The sequence below is a fragment of the Maylandia zebra genome, linkage group LG11 (genome assembly GCF_041146795.1).
Source record: "Maylandia zebra isolate NMK-2024a linkage group LG11, Mzebra_GT3a, whole genome shotgun sequence".
Classification (NCBI taxonomy): domain Eukaryota; kingdom Metazoa; phylum Chordata; class Actinopteri; order Cichliformes; family Cichlidae; genus Maylandia; species Maylandia zebra.
In genome coordinates this window covers 6458291-6482754 of record NC_135177.1, presented here as the reverse complement: position 1 = coordinate 6482754, position 24464 = coordinate 6458291, and the positions used below count along the sequence as shown (strand labels likewise).

General features: G+C 38.2%; 2 protein-coding genes across 2 annotated transcripts in view; one reads left to right on the top strand and one right to left on the bottom strand.

The window, feature by feature from the left end:
• The window catches only part of LOC101487483 (melanocortin receptor 5), a 34138-nt gene extending 20628 nt beyond the window's left edge, over positions 1-13510 (top strand). The window contains exons 4-5 of the mRNA XM_004560063.3: positions 2338-2526; positions 7771-13510. Coding sequence (XP_004560120.1) covers positions 2338-2526; positions 7771-8341 — 760 coding nt within the window. The 3' untranslated portion in view covers positions 8342-13510. The remainder of the gene's footprint in view (positions 1-2337; positions 2527-7770) is intronic.
• Positions 13511-13513: 3 nt separating this feature from the next.
• Positions 13514-24464, bottom strand: part of mc2r (melanocortin 2 receptor) — a 43889-nt gene continuing 32938 nt past the window's right edge. The window contains exons 2-3 of the mRNA XM_004560064.5: positions 15817-17595; positions 13514-14518 (exon numbers count right to left, since the gene is read on the bottom strand). Coding sequence (XP_004560121.1) covers positions 13963-14518; positions 15817-16169 — 909 coding nt within the window. The 5' untranslated portion in view covers positions 16170-17595 and the 3' untranslated portion in view covers positions 13514-13962. The remainder of the gene's footprint in view (positions 14519-15816; positions 17596-24464) is intronic.

The following is a 24464-nucleotide window of genomic DNA, read 5'->3' as shown; positions in this document are numbered from 1 at the left end:
AAATTTGTCTCCAACCAATAGAGATCTGTGGACTCAAAAATCATGACATATTTGGGGCAGCTGCCACATCAAAATCAAGTCACACTTTTAATGACCCTACTGTATAAATCAGAAAAATACTTGGATGTCTGTTTTCACATCAGCACCAATTTCTTGTGACTTTGTTTGGGTCTGTCTTCTGATTTGAAAGACTTAATCCTCTTACTAAGACAAAAGCAAACGTGTTTCAGCTGTGCAGAGACACAGCAGACATTCAACTAAGTCTTTGAATTTCTGGCGAGCTGTATAGTGCTTCTGTTCATGTGGTTCTGAATGACTGCCACGGCGTAACACTGAGGTACAGCGAGTTACTGCACGATAACACTTGTTATCTTTTATTTGAAAATCCATTCGATTCATGGGGGGAAAAAGAAATACATTCCTACTTAATGTGTTGTTTTCCTTCTCTCTATAGGTAAGTTGTGAGTATTTGGTGAGTCAGTCCACGATGTTTATTGTGATATAATATGCTGCCTTGGTAACCAAGACAATAGAGGAGAGCCTGTTGCTTCCTGTGGGCTGTAATCTTAACATATTACATGCCACCTCCACTCAACGTGGTGTTAAGAGCTTGTGCTCATTATTATTTCTGTGAGACTTGGCTGTCATTTTCTTTGGCACTTGAACAAATTGCTTTGCCAACAAGGTTCAACTAGATGTCCTGGAGAACATATTATTGTAGTTTCATGAATTCTCATTTGAACACCAAAACACCAAAATGGCACCAAAGCATAGAAATACATCTTAAGCTACATGTTTTAAATATCACCTCTTCTGGCCAAGAAGCTTTTACTCATTATACGAATCATTTGTCAAGTCAAGGCATGGAGTCCAAACGTGGAAAGCTGTGGAAAATCTAGAAAACTAACAACAGCCAGATTGTTAACCTTGCTCTGCGACACCTCTGAAATAATGTGTCAACTAAAACTAGACTTTTCCTGACTCTAAATTTAGTCCAGGGCAAACAATTCAGAGTTAAAATTGGGACTAATCAGGTTCTGAGTGGTGTATCTAGAGAGCTGTAAACATGTTTGTGGTTTTTACAGTGAAAGAACCTTTTCCTTACTTGGCTCATATGTTTGTGTGTGATTTCAGTTCAATTGTGTTAGTACAGTGAAGGAAAAAATAACTGTAAATTCAGACAGATGAGATTGTGCTGAAAAGAACAAGGCAAGGCAAAAATAAATAAATAAATTTAAAGGTGAATCACAAAAATAAAATAAAAAAATAGTCCGAAATGGCCAATTATACCCTGGACCCCAGAGCGTTAACCAAATAAAACATGAAAAATTTGTGAAAAAATGGGTTCATTTGTGGCATTTTGTGTAAATTTAAGCAATTTGATTATTTCTAATTAAAAAAGATTGTGAAACTTTAGTTAGACTTGTGTTTGTAAATGAATCACCTCATGTTGTGTAGCTTTATTGATTTTATGCTTATTGGGCTACAAAGTTATTCATCATACAGGCCAGTACATAAAATCAAAATTCACATGTTTTATGTAACTGAAATGTTTAATTATGTGGGCTAAAGAAAAAGAAAATTATAGAGTACGTGTTTATATGAAACATCTGTATACTTACTGCTTTTGATGTATTTTAACTGTATATAATACATATTACAGAATGTAACACATGCATATGTGTAAAAAATAAATTGCTTTGATTTTGCCACCCCATTTGATTTCCATGCCACCCAAAGAAAATTTGCCTAGATCCGCCCCTGCCTCTGTTCACACTATGCACACTATATATATATACTCTGACCATCAGCCACCAGCAGTTATAGGATCACTGTTTTAACCATTTTTGCTGTGGAAAAACATCAAATTTTACATGTAAATATACATAAATAGCATAGACGTGTTGTTTATTTTTAAGAAGCTCTTAAAATATTAGTATTATTTAGAAACAGTGTTTGGAAACAGCATCAAGCGTCTGTCTGTCTGCCTGCAGTGCAGTTTTTTTTTGTGTGACCACTTTTAACTGGGGAGATAGGATCCATTTTTCCACCATCTTTGCTGGCTTTGTTGCTTGTGCAAAGGCTGTGAGTGCATGTGACTGTCAAAGCATTGCCTCAACTGCACCTCCGGAGAATGTGAAAGACTGTACTCAGGCATTAAATCAATTAATTGGTTTTCCCAGTATGACTGTGAGAAGAAAGTGTTTACGCAACAGGAGAGCGAATGCAGCTATTCTGTCAGCTCCTGAATACACAGAAGGAAGTGCATATAGAAACATTTATTTGAACATCTGTTTGCAGAATAAAGGTTGTATAAAGTATTTTGGTTTTTTGCAGTTTGGCAGTAGCAGACATGCTGGTGAGTGTGTCCAACGCCTGGGAGACCATCATCATTTATCTTCTCAACAACAGGCAGCTGGTGGTGGAGGATCACTTTATCAGGCAGATGGACAACATGGTGGACTCCATGATCTGCATCTCTGTCGTTGCATCCATGTGTAGCCTGCTGGCCATTGCTGTGGACAGGTAATGATGGAAGGGAGTATAAGCACAAATATATATATTTTTTTTCTTTTTTTTGCTATTGTTTCTTAATAGTTTCCTTTTGAAATGTTTTTAAGGGAACTGAAGTTTTAATTGAAGGCTCTAGTCACAATGAATCCTCATCCATCAGCCCAACACCACAGCCCCCAGTTTCCTAATAATGTTCTTGAACATAACTGACGTGTTACAATTTATAACAACAAAAAAGGACCCTGTAATTTTATGATTAATTTTAAGGAAAATTGAGGCAGTGCTTATTTGGCACTCGTTCAGTTAATTCCTGTCATGTGTTCCCTCTGACATTTCCTTTTTTCTCTCTCTCTTTAAACAGTTTTTATTCATTATCAAGAAAAGCATGAAACATAACAAAGCAAACAAAAAAGAAAGAAAGAAAGAAAAGAAAAGAAAAAAAACCCCAAAGGGAATATATTAAAGTCATTATATACCTGTACAAATACACATATGCACTGTTAAAAAAAACATCCTAAAACAACGGTAATATTCCGGCAGCTGGGGCGCCAAAAATACGACCGTAAAATAACAGAAAATAACTGTCCCATAAAAATACGGTTATTTTCAGTAATGAAAATAGAGTTTGTTGAGCTAATTTGACATGGGATTCTGCCTTTTCCAAGTGCTTTTAGACATTAAATTAGGAACATTTTTACGCGATCAAACGATGAAATTACCTATAAACAAGGTCACTGAATTGGGAAATATGAATCATAATACGTAAATGTACAGAAATATACAATTAACAGTTGGTTTACGTAATAATTGATTGCATGCCCTGGGACAGAGACGAGGCTGCCATATCGCACCATCGGCCCCTTTGGCCATCACTAGTAGGTGAAGAGTCCTGACCACGGACACAACGGCGGAGAGCGTCCGAGCCGGGGCGTGAACCGGCAATCTTCTGCTCACAAGGAGAACTGCCAACTTTTGAGCCACGAACGGCCTAACTAGCAGCGATAATAATACTTATGTGCTGTAACACAAGCTTATAGGGATCATGTTATATACTTTTCCATAGCATTACATTTGAATTCAACAGTTCAATCTTTCAAATAACGGACAGATATTTGTGAGATCATGATACATTTGTGAATGTATTTTAACAATCTAAATATGCATATGTACAGACAGATACATTTAATAATCATGACAATCATGTTGTATTACATTACAGTGATTTAACGTTAATTTACATTCAAAATGTGAAGTCAAAGTCTATTTACGTAACTTTAATGATATTCTAGAAGAACAGAACATTACCGTGAAATGCAGTAAAATACCTTCATATTAGGGTTTTTTCCTACAGTCGCAGCCATACCCGCGACCTTGTTGTTAGTTCACATTCATTGGCCGATGCTTAGCGTCATGTTATTTATATTAATTGCAATTCCTACCTCTACATTTCTTTTTCAAAATATATAATTAGCACAGCGTGTCCGTGCAATGTTTTACATTGTGGCATGCAGAGAAATCTTAACAAAGAAGCTCACAGAGAGAGATTGAGCTTGTTATTTAACCCCAAGCTGGTAGGAGCTCTTTATTAAAACACATTCGGTGCTGCCTCAAGGTTCAACAACAGCACAACAGAAGTCCAGGCCCGGCCCTAACCAATCTGGCGCCCTAGGCAAGATTTTAGGTGGCGCCCCCCTACAGCTGCAGTGCAGTGTATGTACTCACAAGAAACCGAATAGCTTTGTCTTTGACCTTTTTTTTTTTACTTAAAGAAAGCAAATTCACAATCAGAATAATTAACAAGATAAAAAAATATATGAATAAATAAATGAATACAAAAAATAAAAAATGAATATATGAAATACAATAAATTTTACATACATAAACACAATAAAACGTGTCAACAAGTTGGATAAAATAAATTAAAAATATAATATAAATAAGGCAACAGGAACACCGCTTGATGCTGCTGCAAAACTGGTGGGTTGTGCTGCTGAGGTGGAGGCAACAGGAAGACCGCTTGATGCTGCTGCATCATGGCTGGGTTGTGCTGCTGATGCTGCATCACTGGTGGGTTGTGCTGCTGAAGTGGAGGCAGCAGCGGTAGATGTGGTAGATGGCCCAGGGGTGGGATTTAGAAACTTCAACAGTGCATCTGAAGAGAGGAGTATGTGACACCACTGAGTCTAATAATAAAAACAGATGATTCCAGGAATAAAATGAAATGATATAATATAAATGAAAAACCAAAGAGATATATGTATGATGTTAACTGATATGCAAATTAGATTAGATTCAATTTATTGTCATCATTACAGTGAAATGCTGAATAGCAGAATGCAAAGTAACAGTATAATATCATATGAGAATGTTATGTTATGATTATCTTTGACCGAATCACAGCAGTGCTCATATTAAAAAACAGCATTCCCTCTCATGTGATATTGCTTAATTAACATTAATGATGTGCACTTTAACAACTAGGCTTACAACTATAATATATACAGGGGTGGAAAAGTGACTATTACCTGCAGGGTAAACATTAGCTACCCAGAAGGCAATAACAATGTAAACAAAAAACACCTGCTTAAAAGATGAATACAAATGAGGAATGGTGGGAAAGGTGGGTGTACTGTAATTACCTAACGTTACATTATTATTTTCCATAACAATTTAGCCCCCTCCACAATATTAACTGACGTTAAAACAGTTAACTAGCTATTTATTGATTAGCAATTAGCGAATCATGTAACATTAGCTTAATGCTAAAAATTTAGGTTACTTTCACATTCAGACAAATAATTTCATGTAGGCTAACGTTACCTACCTCTGTCTTTTTCTCGTTTCTCCTCCTCTTCTTTTCTCTTTTTTCTTCCCTGGGCACCTGACAGTTTTGACCGTTTTGACATCTTGTGTTGATTTTTTGATGTGGTGACGTCCAAAAGGAACCATGATACGGGAAGGGAGGGGGCGCACCGTGCGGGGAGGGGGGGGCGTAATGTTGTAACAAATAATATTTCTATTAAATAAGCTTTACTTTGCATTTTAATTAACGTGGGATTATTTTTTGTATTTAGAAATAATAGTACCAACTTTTTTTTTTTTTTCAACATTTGTGGCACTGGCGTGGCGCCCCCTGATGGACGGCGCCCTTAGCATTTGCCTATACGGCCTATGCCACGGGCCGGCCCTGCAGAAGTCACTCATGGTACAGCACTCTCTCTACAAAACAACAACTGTCAGTGACGCTACACCACGGCGTAAACACAACATTCAAGATAACAGTTAAAAGTAACGTAACCATAAACAATAGAACAAGAACATGTCCCAAGGCATGATGGGAGACATTCCTGGACGTATTTTTACGATCTAAATATGCATATGTACAACAAAATATATTTAACAAACAAGTAAATTGTGTTTTATTACATTTACAGTGATGTTATGTTATTTTACATTTGACTTGTCAGATCACAGTCTACTTATGTAAATGTAATGATATTCTAGAAAAACAGTACACATCTGTAAAATACACAGTAAAATCATTTGACATTACTATTTTTTGGAACAGTGTGGGGTAAAGAGGAGAGAAAAATACTGCTTGCACTAAATCTTAGTTGTCAGTGCTGAACAGATCAAAGTGTTTTTGTTGTCTCACTGTGTGAATGAATTAAATTTTAAGCAGATGAGTAAACCAGCCTTGATGCAGTTCAATTTTTTGTTTTAAATTGACATTTTATTTCTTAATTTCCACCTTCTTTCTCTGATACACACAACAAATTTGGTTCATTCATCATGGGGATCGCTGCTTACTCTAATGCATCTGTGCAAATGTTAAGACAGGCAGAAAATTTTAGTTTTTTCTACTTTTTACTTTGCAATAAATTATCTGGCAAGACAGAAAACTCAGAAAATGTCCATCTTTCTCTGATTTCCCTTTTCATTCTTTTCCTTTTTTGTATGCTTGTGAAGTAGATTTTAAACCCTTGAAATGTGCAGGTTTTTTTCATCTTCACCATTCGTGTCTTTTTATGGGCTTTTCACATTGAAAAAAATGGATCTTTTAATTTCATCTGAGCTTGAGCTCAACTTGGAGCCTGAATATTTAACAGCAAAGCTGTATTATTAAGAGATGAATATTTCATAAGCACCGATGGCACACTTTCTTGATCTTGTGCTTTCATTTTGACCATTCTATTTCAAAAAGGTCTGCCTCAAATCTCCTAATTCGGTGGGTTAACCTACCATGCAAGTCTTTGGACTGTGGGTGGAAGCCAAAGAACCCACGCAGGTTTACGGAGCACCAGTATGCCGCTCTAAACAGTAATTTTATAACTTCTTAGTTCTAGAACCTAACAAATGACAATAATTGGAAGAATTGCAATAAGGCCTTCAAACTATTCAGTGCCTGTTCTTTATTAGTTCGTCCTGATTGCACACAACCATTCACAGCTACATTTAGCATGTGATCACTATTTTAAAAGTGTGTCTTTGTTACCATTGATTACCATTTAATCAATTGTCTGCTTAATAATGAATGTAGAATAACTGGAAAAACTGTTCTTTTTTAAATGTTTGTCAGACATGTTGATATTTGATCCATATACATTTAACTGAGTTAAATCTTACTCTTTCTAACATATTGGCATTCCTTTTGTTCCCTTTTCCATGCTTGCTATTCCTTCATGTACTGGAGCATGTATAAAACTGCAAACATTGCATAGATCATCATACTGGATGATACTGTACCATCCCCAGAGGCTGTTTGAAAGAGGTGGACTCGGGTCCATATTAGGCTGACTCTGATTCAGTATATGAATCAGGTATAAATACATGGTGTGCAAGAATCAGGAAACTTGACAATATGATATTCATTTGGTTTCTCAGTGACATTTAATATTTACGAGATTGTCTCAAAGACATATAAATTACATTCATACCAGAGGTTACAACAGAGCCACCAAATAACAAAATTGCACCTTTTATGTATAAATGTACGTTATGCGTGATCAACAACCCAAGGTTGCCTAACGTTATCCTCATTGAATATTGAATGTCTCAAGAATAAATGTCTCACTTCATGTGACCTGTAGTCTGGTTCCCTCTCTGTGAGTTATTGTATTCAGCACACACACAGTCCCCGTTATGTTTAAATGTCAAGTTTTCTGACTTGAAACGATTTTGTAATTCATCAGTGAGCAATAAATGTTGACATAAAATTAGAGGTTACTGAGGTGGATACTATGTTATTATCCACAGGTACGTCACCATCTTCTATGCACTGAGGTACCACAACATCATGACGGTGAGGAGAGCTGGCTGTATCATCGGGGGAATCTGGACCTTCTGCACTGGCTGCGGAATTGTCTTCATTATCTACTCAGACTCCACTCCTGTGATCATCTGCCTGATCTCTATGTTTTTTGCCATGCTGCTCATCATGGCCTCCCTCTATAGTCACATGTTCATGCTCGCTCGCTCGCACGTGAAGCGCATTGCTGCCCTGCCCGGCTACAACTCCATCCATCAGCGCACCAGCATGAAGGGGGCTATCACACTGACCATCCTTCTGGGGATCTTTATCGTCTGCTGGGCTCCTTTCTTTCTCCACCTCATCCTGATGATCTCTTGCCCACGGAATCTCTACTGCGTGTGCTTCATGTCCCACTTCAACATGTACCTCATCCTCATCATGTGCAACTCAGTGATTGACCCACTGATCTATGCCTTCAGGAGTCAGGAGATGAGGAAGACGTTTAAGGAGATCATCTGCTGTTACAGTCTGAGAAACGTCTGCACGAACATCTGTGCTTTGACTGGTAAGTACTGAGAAATAGAAAAGACCAGTGAAAGGATGGGTAAAGTGAACTGACCGAATATGACGCTGGAATAGAAATACTACTACCCAAGGACTGGTTCACTGCACTTTTCAGACAGTACAGTGTACCGTCACACAAGCAACTATTGAAAAGTATAAGCTGGAAAGGAGACTGGAACATTGAGTTATCTCCTAATGCATCCACCATGTACACAAAAAGTTTACTAGATGCATTATTTTAAGGCTTAGTTAGGATCATCTAAAGTCCAAGCCCATGATTCATATTAACGTGCGTCACACAAAACTGTTTGTGGCCTGCTTTTCATTCTCCCTGACATTTCTTTTATCTTTTTTCCTTTGGCCTTTCTTTTTTAATAGGCAAGATTTTTATTCTCTGTTCCCAGAATATGTCTGATGCAGTAGCCAAATGGATAGACAGGATATTTTTCTTTCAGTGCTGCAAGAGTGCTCATATACTGGCTTTAAATTACAGAACTGCTGCCAAATGTACCCGAATGTACCCTTTGTTAATTTAGACGGCTGGATGTACTTCCTTGAACATTAACCTCACATGCATAAATTAACAAAGGCAATGAAGTCAGCAAAAGTTGGGGAAGGTGTGGTAAGAATTATCCACATCCATATGTTAGTGAGTTTTGTTTAGTTTTTTTTTTTCTCGCTTTTCTTTCAAGCTGTGACTACAAATTAAAACAGCAATTTTACACATCAAAGTCTGTTTCCCAGTTATGGAGAGTAGTGCTTCGGTTAGTAAGTAGTATCTAGTTTTTTTTTAAAGACCCTTAAGCTTTAAATTGTGAAAATGTAACAGTCTACCTAGAACAGCATGAGCATATCAGGGCAGTGAATTATGTTTTAGTTCACTGTCAGTTATGAACTGAATATTTTCCAATATTGAATGCAGAGTCACACACAAAACAAGCGCAAGTGAAACAACACTTATATTTATTCAGATTTTGAATATAATAATCAAAAATCTTTTCCACATCTTTCACAGAGTCCTCTACCAAATCTGTTTGAGATGCTAAATAATTATTTTGAATTTCAGGAGGGTCAGAGAAAAAGAGTAGCACGTCCTCTGCATAGAAGACTCTCTGTCATTCACTGGGTGTTCCATCAGGGCCAGCAATATGACGCTGGAATAGAAATACTACTACCCAAGGACTGGTTCACTGCACTTTTCAGACAGTACAGTGTACCGTCACACAAGCAAGTTAAATCTAAAACCAGACATCAATTAAAACATTACTAAAGTGAAAGTGATTTCTCAGACATCATTCATGTGATAAAGGATTTCATGTTGGCTGAACTAACCCTGTAAAATGCTCTTTGTAGCTGCAGTTGCCTATACTCTGTTTGTCTATTAGGTACTGGAATCTACAGTTTCACTTATTTTCTTTGGTGTGTACATGTCCTGTTAACAAAGGCAAACTTAGAACAAAAACAAAGACAATTTTAAGATGGCAAAAACGGCAGTTCCCCTTGATGCCACCTGGATAGTCTGGATGGTTTCACCACTTGCAAGAAGTCAATGTTGAGTATTTAATGGAGATTAATGATCCTCACAGGCAGCCACACTACAAAGTTCCTATGATGCACAGAGCGCTTCTTGTGCACCACTACTGAATTTAATCATTAACCATTATTAAACTCTGGCTGTCTCTGCTATAGTTTTGCTTTTGTCCTGTCTCGCTCTGTTCTCTTCTCATTCTCCTAACCCCCAATCAATCATTGTAGATGAGCCTGGTTCTGCTGGAGGGTTCTTCCTGTCAAATGGGAGTTTTTTCTTCCATTGTCATTAATTGCTTGCTCATAGAGGGCCGTGTGATCGTTGGCGTGTCTTTCAAACATTGTAGGATCTTTAGCTTACAATATTGAGTGCCTTGAGATGGCCTTTGTTATGAATTGGTGCTCTATAAATAAAATTGAATTGTAATGCCAGAGTACATTAAAGAATAGGAAGATGCACAAGGCTGTCAGCATATGTAAAAACATAAAAGAAATAATTTAGGTGTATTAAACAGAGGAAAGTGGAGGTTTCCAGAAAATTGGTCAAAGGTTATGAAATGAAGCGGAAAACTGGCAGCTTATTTTATATTTCAAGAAAGTCAAATCCTCTCATTTCCCACCAGTTTCAGCATAATTTATAAATGTAAGATCTCTTATGGTTAAAATCAGACCCTCTTATGGTCTTTTTATGGATCTGCACAGCCTGGATGGCTGCTTAGGTGATCAAGGGCTTTTCCATCAACATCACATGGTTTTAAGGATTATAGGCTTGAAAAATGGTGACGCAGCCATATATTTACATTGAAAATAACAAGAAGAAAACAAGCCTTAACGTGAACATATTGAATACGTTGCACTGTAGGTAAGTAATGACAAGGTCAAACAAATACGTCATAGACCACATAGATTACTTTTTACCACAGAAAGAAAATTTCTATTTTTCAAAGCTTAACAGTTCTTTTTTACTTTGTGACTTTATGAACAAAAACTAAATGTTTTTTCATTAGATCCTGTAGGACCATGCAGCCATCAAAGTAGCCCTATGTATTGATTTCACAGAAACAACTGACTTTAGCATGGAAGATCCAGTTTATTGGTTTTCTTACTAGCATGTCTGTAATTCTTCTTTTACTCCTGGATTTTTCTGCCTGAATGAAGCTGTTACTGGAGAGGATAATGGTCAAATGAGCCAGCTGCCATTATATGGAACGGCTTTAATGTCAAATAGCGTCATTTTGTCGATTAGAAATTTTGTCTTGAGAAATCTTTAGTCTGCTTCTGACGCCAAGCTGGAAAAACTGAAGGAAGAAAGGGAAGCATTTGCTTTTAAGATTCAAGAGATAGCTTAGGCCCTTAACTACAAAGCGGGATGTGGTTTGAGAGGAAAACTTTCTAACTTTTTTTCCTGGTGACTGCAAAGCAATTTAATTTATCTATAGCCTTTTGTGTCGTGGCAAAATCTTCAAAAGAAGCTGATTAAAGCAGTAAATCCTTTCAATTGTTGACTTTGTTCTTTACTTGCTCACAAATCATTTACTAGTAAGAATACAAGTAATTTACTTTATTAATGTATTAATCATTTGTTCCTTTTAGCCTGTATTGTGTTTTTAATTTCTTCATTCTTAAGAAAACAGGTTGTAATAGAAGACAAACAGGCAGCACTAGAATGATCCATGTCACCGCTCCTTTTATATGGAATTCTTACATCTAGAATTGGGGGATTCTGGGTTGACTTACTGAGCTGATGACAACTGGCATAGCCACTTAACATGACTGCTGACGGGAGGCTTTGTGAAACCAGATAACAATAAGATATCTTGAGTATGACTAACTCATTTCATAGTAAAGACCCTGATCAGTGGTAGTACAGGTCTAACATTTGGGTTGACTTAAAAAGTGCCAGCGAATGAATGTAAATCAGTGCCATTAGAAAACAACTGTTTTCATATTTAGAATAAATAAAAGCTAAATAAATATAGTAGATTTATAAAGACATTTTTAAAACAAAGGTCTAGTGATGCAGAAGGCACATACGGCTAAACAGAAGCACCACCTGCAGCTGTAAAAGTGATTTCATAATACTAGTGTGCAATGATGGCAGTGTGATGGAGGTAAAATGTTGCCTAACACACCATGAAAGCCCCAAAAAGGCCAGTGCACTGCTCTAATGCAAGAATACTGACAGATTTGAGAGGTTATCTACCTCCAAAATTCAGGTGGTTACAGAGCGGTGACTATCTGACCAATTCTGATTCTTATAGGTTTTAGCACATCTTCAGGTTTTTTATAATAGTTTGTCATTTTAGGAGGAAAACATATTTTGAACTAATGCCACTCAGATTGCATGCACATGTTCTAAAGGAGGTATATGAGCACTCTTCGACAAACAGGAATTGCATATTGAGCTGATTCTTTTTTTTCTCATACACCTAATGGACTCAGTGTTCCTTTGGAGGATTATGTGTTTACACCCAATGCAACCAAACCCACCAGTTGCACATTATTTGTAAATGGCCTCACTGCAAACACCTTGCTTGTTATCTGTACACTGGAGAAGTTGTCTGCCCTGCTAAGCTGAACTTTTGAATGACATCACTTGTCATCAGCCAGTTTTCTGCCTGCTGCTGTTCGCCCTGTGCTGCATTAGTGCTACACTTAACAAGCAAACGTCTCAAATCCGCCCGGTAGCACAGCAATTTCTGCTATGATCTGAATGTAAAGTCACTGCTCTGTTGAGTCACTGTGACCCCCAGTGATCACTTCTCAATGCCACTCTACTGGGCATGTATAAAGCTATGTAAAGCTGCTTGAAATGTAAAAATGAATGTACAAATAGCTTCACTATACCTTCTGTAAGTGTGTGTTGGTGGTGTCTACCTCCAAACTGAGAAGCTTGACAGATTTTTACCGGAAATGCAGCCATCTGCTGAAACTGCTCTTTCATACACAATGTTGCTGTGCGGTAGATACTAAAAGAAACGAGTTATTTGCTGTTACGTATCAGTATTTATTGCAAAAACAGAAAGTTGTTTATATTGTTCATGTTTTCAGGCTGATGCATTTTGGTTTGTGGATGGAAAGTAATATAAGAGTTGTTTTAAGAGAAAACAACAGCGCTAAGAGGATGTTTTTCTTCGTTCAGTCTTGTAATTGCCTTACTGTTATTTCCTTTAATGTTTATTGCAAGTACTTTGAAAATGTAAGATCAAAAAAGTATAACACAATGAAAAGTGCTTTGAATATTGATGTAAAACTGTACATTGTTTTGTCTCCATTGTAAGTTTAATTAGTAAAGAAAACAAATATTTTGCTAAGTGTACATCCACTTCCAGTGCAGCATTTGTGCAGTTTTGCAGAATGATTCATTGTTGCTGATTATTGTGAAGTGCTCTGTTTTCGTTCCCACAAAAGGCAGCAGCAAGAACACTGAACATTATATGTTCCTGGATCAAGGTTTAGCTTGTGTTTTGATTGCTCGTTGTATGCTTAGTTCTGTGTATATGTGCAGTGACACAATGCAAACAGCTGTGGGATCATGTTTCATGTTCGGTGATGGCATGAAGAAATGTAAACGTGAGCTTCAGTTCAAATAAGTGATGTTTTGTTGGCTTAAGATGACTTATTTTTATTGTGTCTGAATAAAAGCAGATAGTGAAATGAGAGCGTTGTCAATTTATTTTTCACATTTGTAAATGTGGACATCGTGTCACTCAGGTTTGAGAAAAAAAATGCATGTTCATTGGTAACAGGCTCTCTAAAATGGATGCGTTGGGATGTTAGCACAGGAGGTTCATTTCAAACATGAATGCATTGACACTTCTGAAAGTAGGTAACATCCAAGTGTTGGGAGAAAGGAGGAGACAGTGGATTCAAGCAAAACAGAGAGGAGATTGACGGACAGTAGTCAGTGCCACAGTGCCTACTCAAATACACGGGATGTTAGAATGTCTCTAAAGAATTCCCTTTGGAGAAACAGCTGCTTAGCGGCAACCAAGTTCACAGTTCACGCTAAAATTTGAATATTCAACTGAGCGAAGGACACTTTGATGAAAAGCTAACATTTGACTGGATAAACAGACTAAAATAAAATAAGCAAGCAGGTGTCTCTACGAGCAGAGCTTCCAGTCAGAACAAAGCAGCATCTTCCTCAAGGTGTGCCTGAGCTCGGCGATGCGGAAGGCATATATGGCTGGATCGAAGAGGGCGTGGCTCGTCAGCAGCGCCACATGCAGCTGGAACAGCGATCGGTAACACTCGCAGTAGGGGTTCATGGGGCACACCATGATGATGACAAGGTGGAAAAAAAATGGCGACCAGCAAACCACCAGCGTCCCAAACAGGATGGTGACGGTCTGGGCCCCTCTCATGTTGCTCCCCCACCGCTGCTGGTGATGATTGTTCCTGCCACCAACCGGTAACGCTGCAATCTTTCTGGCATGGATGCGCGCCAGCATGAACATGAAGACATACAGGGAGCAGATAATCACCAAGGAGATGAAAAACAATATGACGAAGCAGATCATGATGAGCTTGAAGTCAAAGAACAATATCATCAGCACGCCCAAGCCCCCGCACACAGTCCAGATGATGCCCAAGATGGCCCCAGTGCGCTGCATTGTCATGATGTTGTGGTATCGGAGTGCATGGAAGATGGTGATGTAACTGGAAGAGAAACAAATCCTTTCATTATCTCATAACTTATCACAGGCTGTCAAGGATTGAGTAACTACGTTTAACTTCACTGCAGCTTCCTCACTCAGCTCGGTCGCCTAAATTTAAGACATTAACTGAGCCTTAACATGATACTGCTGTGCATTACCATTAGCAGGAAGCTTTGTGCCACAAAATAATCCTAAATGTATTTAATCCACACTGGATGACATGTTTTGTAAAGAGTCAAATGTTTTTTTGTTTTTGTCTCAGGAGATGGTGAAACCCAAAACAGAGTTAAGAGTTGAATGCATATTAGCCGCATAAGCATTAATTGGGTGACCAATTGTGCGAAAAATGTGGGACATGGTCATGAACATTATCATTAGCTTGTTGTTCAGCCCAGAAGTGGACAAAATTATTTTATTTTGCTCATTATACTCTCCCAATTCCACTGCTAGTTAAGCTTTTTGTGACTGGCTGCCTCTTATAAATAAAATGTTTTAATGGGGGCGGGCAAGTGACGCTTCTATTCTCACAAGCAGAGGTGAAATCCTGAGATGAATTTATGAAGGATATCAGCTCTCTTTTAGAGAGCTTTTCTTTTGGCTCACAGGATTACTTGGAAAACTACTGAAGACGGCTGTGTTCCATATGAGCATTTAGTATTTCAACTGTAGATATAACTGAAAAATAAGTGAAAGTAAGCAGAGTTCCCTTTTAAAAAAAACAAACCTATAAATAAATGTGCATATGTTGTATTCTCTTTTTCTTTGACTGATTTTAAAATTTGGATAGCTGCCTAAAACGTGGAGAAACAGTATCATTGCAGTAATAAAGTATTCATGATTTTTGGGTAGACATGATGGAAGCCACTGCAGTAAGCCTTTAACTGTACATCAAAGAGTCAGAGCCCAGTGGAAAGCTTTTTAAATTCTCCTTATATAAATATCAGCAGAGGATAAATCATTACGGGGCCACAGATCCATAGAGAAACCATTTAGAACATCTAGATTAGCAGCAAATAGAATAAATCATTCGTTGTGTGGCAAATATAACATGGTTGTGGGTTCTTGTAAGTAACAGTCAGTTCTTTCTTTAAAAGGGTTTTCAAATAGCCCTAAGCATTGTTATGCCTTAGAAAATGAGATTTTCTAAGGCATAACAACAACAAAAAATGAGATTTTGGGGGATGAGTAGCCTAGAGTGGAATATTTTCATCTCGCCATGAAAACCATTCTCCACACTATAAAATAAACCATTTTAAGATAAAATATTTATGTTTCCATATCCAAGAGCTCCATACATACCGGTCCACGGCAATGGCCAGGATACTGAAAAAGGACCCCAAGAAAGACATGCACAGCAGGGAGTCGATTGCATCGTCCAGCGTGGTCTCAGAAGAGCCTTTCTTATTCAAGTGTCCCACATCAGCAAACACAATCATGAGGTTTTCCAAGGTTTTGGTCAGGCTGGCGATGGCGTGGAAGGCTGCCAGGCTGCAGATGAAGCAGTACATTGGCGAGTGGAGGTTTCTGTTCCGTATGACAGCTACCACAACAAGGAAGTTCTCTGCAAAGCTCACCGCTCCGATGGTGAAGAAGACGGGGTTGGGAACCACCACCTCAGGACAGTGCGATTGGTTCAATATAGAGCTGTTCATTGTTAGTCAAGACAGTGGTCGTCCAGGATTAAATGCTGATTAAAGGCAGATGTTTACTTTGGGGCTATTTTGCATTGAAAGTTTATTAAGTTTAATAATATTGTTTCACGAATTGGTTTAAATATGACATTTTAAACTGCCTTCATTCTTACATTTACAAAAACATTTTACCTGCTGACCTGTTTTTAACATAGAGATCAAGTTTAAACTGATACCTGTGACTTAATGAGTCCTATAAAGGTCTCAAAATTTAGATTTACACACTTTGCAATATCCTTCAACTTTCTTGTCATCAATAATTTCATGAAATCACGACAAAAATATTTGCTGAAAACCTAAAAAAAGTCAACAAAAAGTAACAATTGTTTTTATAGATACAAATTTGAATTTAAAACACAAATTAATGGTAAGAGACTTACTGACTAAATTTATGGACAGCTGCCAAACAAAACAATGGAGCTAAACTACAAAAATACAGGCAGCAGGTTTACATATATAAAAAATAAAATAATAATGTCACATGCTACATAATGACATAATATTAATGTTGTTTTTAACAGGCTTTCTTTTGTGTTGCTATTACAAAGAATGAACATTAGTTTATGGTTAACTAGATCAGGACTGTCACAAGCTTTGACCTATAACCTATTTATCCAAGAGGTGAAAGACTTTGTAACTGGGTTTGTAGAAGTGCTATAAAGATTAAAAATACATTTTAAAAATTGGAATAATAACTAGTTGCAGTAGTTTTCACAAAAGAAATATAACCATGTTAGGTCAGATTTGAGGTTTTCCTTTTAAGCTAAGCTTAGACAATATATCATGTTTTAGTGAGAAAGTAAAATAGTAGTATGCAGCTTGTTTGCAGTAAAGAAACATTAATGCTAGATGAGAAACGATAGAAGCAAAGTGGTTCTGAGTTTCAAAATAATTACAAAAGTTCATCTATTGTTACCTTAAAACATAATTGATTTTTGTTGAGTGAAACAAAAAAATAAAAATATAAAAGACCAAGAAACAAAAATTACTCCACGTGTTACAGCAAGAGTCTGACCTCAGGTGGAGGCCGTGGGTTGTTTTCAGCTGTCCTCCACTGGGTAATCGCAAGAGCGAAGGTCACGTTTAAGAAAACACGCACAGGGCCGCTGAAAACAGGCAGCTCGCTGCAGCTCCCGTGGAACAAAGTGTCTTTCTCATATATGTCCAGGTTTAAATCGAGGAGTGCTGGCTCCGGTACACCTCAGTCAGCTGTGGCCACATCAGCCTCTCTGCTGTTCACATGAGGGGCAGCCAATCGATTTTTTCATTCTGTTTGTTCAGAGCTCACAGATGTTATTTCCAAACTGGTTTACGTGTGATTGCAGTGCTGTGTTTGGTGGTCTTCTTGTCTTTGAGTCTGGTGCAGATGTTTACGTGATGCTTTCACCTGTAAAAAACAAGCATGTTATTAAAATTCTTCTTCTGTTAGAGATTCTACGTGCATTGTTTGACTGTTCAATTCTGTGTGAATCATATAGCGTACAACATTTATCTTGTGCTTTGTCTGTGACGAGTTGTGTGACCTTTAATTTAAAGCTCGTCTGTGTCTGTGTATTCTGCCATTCCATTCGAATGCATTTAGTCCCACCTTTGTAATTGAACACTGTCCTTTTATATAAAGAAAGCACTCTGTGATCTTGGCTGTGACTCAGAATTCCTGTCAGGCTGCAGTCTGAAGATTATTATAATAATTATATCCAAAAGCCTCTGATCCCTTTTTATTATGACATTCTCAGAGCAGCTTCAGTCCTCGCAAAGATGCCACATTAAATCCAGTTAAAGCATGTTTTCTAGTTTATTTTACCATATAAGCATAATAGTTTTTAAATAGCCTTTCAATGAGACTATTGGCATTTCCACGGCAAACTCATGTCATGTTTCCAAATTGCCACATTTGCCACTATTCGCTTTCTTTTAATTTTTATCTTTCAGTTATCATTTTATTAAGCTTAGGTAACAAACACTTGCTTAACTTTGAAAAACAAATTATATGGTATATATTCTGATAATATAAGGACAAGCCTGCCTTATATGTCAATGTCTGACATGGTAAACTGTGCTGTGTATACCAGTGAAGCAAGTGTTTTTGTTTTTGAAGATGACTATATTTTTCTAAATACATACCAGCTGCTTCCAGCAGTATCATAATCAGCTGACTGTTTGAGCTACATGTCAACATGCTAACTAGGCATGCTGCCAAGCCAAGAAAAGAAATTATATCTACTCTTAAATTACAGCCCGTTCTCAAATTAACAACTGATTGGTCTCGAGGAAGCACGGTGGCACGGTGGTTAGCACTGTTGCCGCACAGCAAGAAGGTCCTGAGTTCAATTCCAACATCAGGCCGGGGTCTTTCTGTGTGGAGTTTGCATGTTCTCCCCGTGTTTGTGTGGGTTCCCTCCGGGTACTCCGGCTTCCTCCCACCGTCCAAAGACATGCAGCTTGTGGGGATAGGTTAATTGATTAATCCAAATTGCCACTAGGTGTGAATGGTTGTCTGTCCCTGTGTGTTGGCCCTGTGACAGACTGGCGACCTGTCCAGGGTGTACCCCGCCTCTCGCCCTATGACAGCTGGGATAGGCTCCAGCGCCCCCCGCGACCCTGAAAAGGATAAAGAAGCGAATGGATGGATGGTCTTGAGGAAAAGCCTAACATTTGCTGCAGGTCAATGTGTCCTAATGTAATAATAAATAAAATGTCACTTTTATCTCATTTTAAGCTATTTATTTTATTCTGAAATGAAAGATTTTCTATAATAGAAAGAATTCAAGTTGTAATGCAGCGCATCGGAGCTACTGAGGAATGGTGTCAGAATTCTCATTGTGACATCATTTTGAACTTTGACTTTAACACCTAGCTTGTTCTGGGTCTAGCTGCTTCCTACTGAGCAATCGGGGCCAAACTGGTCAAGTGTTAATCCCACTACAAACAAACAATTTGTATCAATAAAGATAGGATGAATGTACTTTCATGAGTACTTTACAACTGCCCCCAGGCTGTCTGGTAGCAAACAAAATAAAATGAATGTCCATGAACACAAATCAGTGCTGTCTTAAAGCTAATATGAAGCTAATATGATTTATAGTCAGTCACAAATTATTATTATAATATCAGCTACATCAGCTAAAGCTATCTATCTGAGACCAACCAAGGGTCCATGGCACTGGAATATCCACTGTGGCTTTGCACGATTCTTCAATGCCTGAACCTGTCATTTGTTACTGCTGCAGCAACACATGGGTAAAGCAGACCTGTCTTACAAGTCATTTCCAATTTTTTAGGAAGTGCAAGCTAACAAATGTCACTACAAACATTTGGACGCCACAAGGCAGGTATCCCTGTAGGACGTGTTATGAAAAGTATTGTAAAGTCATGCTTTCATGGTCTGTATTCATACTGAGCAGTGAATGTTCAGTGGGAGCTGTTTGTCCTCCCCAAACTTGCCTTAGGTGTACTTCCCAGTTAAATCCTGCTCCAGGGAAACCCAGTTTCTCGGTGAGTCAGTCCTGCCAGCAGTTGATGCCAGAAGCGAGAAGTCACTTGGAAAACTTCCCCAAGTAAATGAAAAAATAACAAACGTTCACTGCTTGCTTCAGCCATTATACTACTGAAATTCTAAATGTAAGTTCTCATATGTTTCCATGCAAAACTATTTCATCTTGGCTGTTGACCTGTATGCAAACTTCTGCTTTAGGTTAACACTTTTTATAACATCCAGCCAACTAAGCTTTGAAATGGTGTCAAGAGTTGGCTTGGAGCATTTTAGTAAATGTTAATGAGCATTTGCTGACATTCATTTGGGTGAATTCTAGTGGTGCAACGGATCACGGTTGATCGGTAATCCGAACCGATCCCACTCCACGGTTCGGTACGCACGTGATACGAAAATTCGAAAAAGAAGAAAAAAAAGTATGTGTATGGTGCGCGTGGTCAGTCTGTCAAGCGATAGTTATGGCCAGTGCTAGCGGCCCAAGTGGAGGAGCAGAGGAGTTTGCGGTATTTAAGCAGCCCTTTGCTGCCCAATCCGACCGGGCTAAAGCTATTACAGAAGCTACTGGGGAGTTTAGCTGCAGACGGGAGGCCGTATTCCGTTGTGCAAAACAAGGGGTTTAAACTATGATGAACGTGCTTGAGCCACGCTATGATATCCCATCGCGCGTCCACTTTAGAGGCAAGATCGTTCCAAGCATGTATGAGCAGGAAAAGATTTAAGTTATGGCTGAACTGTCCCAGGCATCTTCTGTTGCCCTAACTACTACAAATGGGTGGAGCTCCAGGGCAATGGAAAGCTACGTGACTGTGACAGCTCATTATATCACAGAGGAGTGCGATATAATGAGCGGTGTGTATTATTGTAGGGTCTACCTTACAATATAAAGCGCCTTGAGGCGACTGTTGTTGTGATTTGGCGCTTTATAAATAAAATTGAATTGAGTGGTAGATACAAAGCCCTACACTGCCCTATATTGTATCATAACTTTTTTTTTAATAATTGCGTGGAATGAGTCTTGAGTTGAATGTTTTTAACAGGCAAAAAATACTTCAATAAGTAAATAAGTAAATGTTCAATTTTTGTCTTTTTTCTTTTTTTGCTGATCCAAAAATTGATCCGATCCGTGACTTAAAACCGTGATCCGATCCAAACCGTGAGATTTTTGATCCGTTGCACCACTAGTGAATTCCATCTATTCATGCATTTTTCTGCCACTTGTTTGGCTCTAGCTTGTGGTGGCACCAGGGTAAAGAGAGAAGCCCAGACCACCCTCTTCCTAAACACTTCCTCCAGCTCATCTGTGTGGACACCAAGGCATGCCTCAATCTTTCGGTCACAATCCCGTAATATAGATGGTTTGGTAAATTGAGAGGTTTGCTTTTACAGACAGCTCTCCGTTCACCACAACAGACCAGTACAGCATCTACACACCAATTCATCTATCAATCCCATTCTATGCTCCACTCTTGAGCAAACTTCAAAACTAACCCTTGCATTGCTTAAAAAGTCTACTTAGAGACTGCATCAGAGCTAATAACACAATGGCAACACTGATAATTGTCATGCTCATAGTCTTTGTTTCGTGCATAAGGATTCTAATAATTGCAAATTAGCACTTTGTCATTACTTTATATTTATTCAGTGTCATAAGCTTCATTTTTACACTTAATTTATTTGATGGACATGCTAAAAGCCCACAAAACCTACTAGAGGCAATCTTGCTGTCTATAGCAGTATTTGAGTAAAGTTTCATAACAGTCCACATGTTATTAAGTAGGGCTGCACAATTCATTAAATTCAGCCTCAGTCATGATTTTGGCTTCCAGTGAACATGATCACAATACATAAAATGTGTGCTTTGCCAGTGCTCCCTAAATCAGTGCCTGATCACAGGCCTGCATGCCCCAGTCACAACTGTATTTAAAGACAGATATACAACAAAATTCTAACATCTTGGCACAGCAGAAGATGAAGCTCTTGTCCCTTGCAGATCATCAGATTTGCCACATGTGATGTTAACCGAGAAGAAATGTAACAAGCGAGTTGAGTCTGTAACATCAACAAAAGTGAGTCTGAACAGTCTCCACAGCCAACCAGCTCACACTGAACACAAGCAAATTCCATTTGGTCAACGAAATCTGTTCACTGGACTCAGTGAGTAACAAAGGCTCCAGGAAAATGATCGTCCTACTGGGTGAAAGATTATTTCATATTTTGCTACAATGATACTATCCATGCTGTGTACAAAATCCCACAGAGGGAAAACAAAGTTATCTTACCGCTGTCCAGTACTTTGCTACACGTTTTATTCAAATGCAGGCACAATAATTGCAGTGAAAAGAAGAATCTGTAGCGATTATTGAATCTTGTGTTAAACTTTGATGCATTTTTTTAATATTCTTTTGTTTTCCTTCTAAGAGAGATGCTGAATTTAGGTGAATAAGGAAGCTAGGTGAATATTTTGAAGCTAAGATTTCTACAGATGTAAGGATGTGAAAGCCGTGTTCTGTTTACATGACAGTGCAACAAAACCTTTTTGTCACTTAAATGATTCATGGCAGGTAATCACGGTCTCCCGGTTGATCAAAGTAATCACGGTTATATACAGTCCTAGTATTACGCTTCATCAGTGTATGAGCTTTCTCACTCTCATGAGAAAACACTTTAGTATTATTACTGTGGGCTCCACATATTGGCTGAGTCACTGGTTTGAGCTTTAGCTGGCTGATGCACAGAGATATTTGTCCAAGCTGTTTCAGCCTTGACCAAAGTGGTGACTCACCCATTCCCGATTAGTTCTCGCCATTTAAAAAAGGCACTCCGTTTTTCTCCTGTTATTATTAGAATTTCACAGTTTATGTTAGGTGGCTAAAATAAGTTTAAAATGTTTTTGGAGACGCGCTGTTGGCATAGCTCCATCCTTGTTATGTCAACTGCCAGCAGATGTGGCCGACTGCCATGTTGCCAAATTGTCATCGATGGATTATTTGTTAAGCGTTCTTAAGTGGATATTAATTTTAAAAAACAACAACAACGGAAATAAAATAAAAAAAACAATGTTTAACTGCCAACTTGTCAGAGTGTGTCCTGTATGCTTCAGACAGGATGTTACCTCAGTTTTATTTTGCATTTGTTTAAAGTAGTTAAAGTTACTTTAGCTGCTGCTCTAAATAGTTTAAGGAATGATATCATAGTATTTTATATTTGTATGTGTGTCTGAGTGTGATGTCCAGTTATTACTAACTGTTAATAACAATTGGAACTATGAATTAGTGTTACAGGAATCAATGGTTACAGAGTTAGAGAGTCATGTGGGACAAAAGGTTAATTATTAAATTTAAAGGTGAAGATCTGTTTGAAGGTTATCCTAATGTTATTGCAAGTAACGGTTATGGTTAAGGTTAAAGTGAGTCTCACTGAAATAAATCTAAATCAATGTAATGTGCTCAGAAGACACAGATGCACAACTATGTGTATCTTTGGCACATGGTCAATATTCAGATGCCATTAAACTTAAGGTCAGACAAGCCTTGGAGGGCAATGTGCAGGGGGCAGTTATTGATTAAATAGCAGCATGAAATTGATTTAACACTATGGAGAGATCTCCCTGCTGATTTCCTGTGTCACTTATGCCATGCCTGGAGTTAACCCTCTCAGACTCAAATTATGTTTTTGTTGCTAATGCACAAAAGAATACCTGCAGTGGTACTTCTGAGTAAAAAAAACCTCATAAAATATGTATGTGGGGTAATCAGGTTGTTAGCTTTTACTTGTTGCAAATCTGCAACGCCTGCCTTGAGAGGGTTAAGCATTAATAAAGGGTGCTCATGATTCCTCTGGTATAAGGCACTTGACATTGGCAAATTACTTTGTACAGAAGTATGGCCTTGATGTAAAAATATTATCTCTGTATTCTGACCTGAAAAATCAAGAGTTACTTGTTCAGTGGGGTTAATTGGTAATTCTGAATTGCGTATAGGTGTGAATGTGAGTGTAAATGGTTGTCTGTTTCCATGTGTAAGCCCTGCTACAGACTGGTGACCTGTCCAGGGTTTACCCTGCCCCTTGCCCAAAGTCAGGTCACTGCTATACATGGTGGATTAATTCAAAGGACTTGTTGTTTTTAATGGGTGTAAAGTTTGAGCTATAGGTGTCTTCTGTGCAAAACTAGAAAATACTTTCTTTAATGATTTTGTGTACTGAGACATATTCAAAATGGCAAGGGAAAATATACATGGTTGATTCAGCAACATTAGTGTTATTTGAGATATGCATTGGGGTAAACTAAGTACAATTTTGTTTGTATAATCTCTTGTTTGACCACAGTTGAAGACAATTTCAGTAGTGCCACCCAACGTACCAACAAAGGTACCATCTAATGGTGTAGTCTAGTTCAGCAATCGCAGTCACAGTCACTGGTAACTTTGACAGTTTACCTGCCACAAAGAGTGTAAGCCACAGAAGGTCACTGCTGAAAAAGCTGGCTCTTCACAGAGTACTGTATCCAAGTCCATTAATGGAAAGTTAATTAGAAGGGAAAAGTGTGATAGGAAAAGATGGACAAGGAGCGAGGGTGACCACAATCCTGAGACCACTGGCAGCAAAAGTTAACTCAAGAGCTGGTGTGAATGCATTAGAGGCACCATGCACAGATATCTTCAGGAATTGGGAATACAATTTGGTATTTCTTATAGCAAACAACTCCTAAACCAAACTTGTCGTCAGTTTCCTAAATGGACTAAATAATTGTATCTCAGAGATTT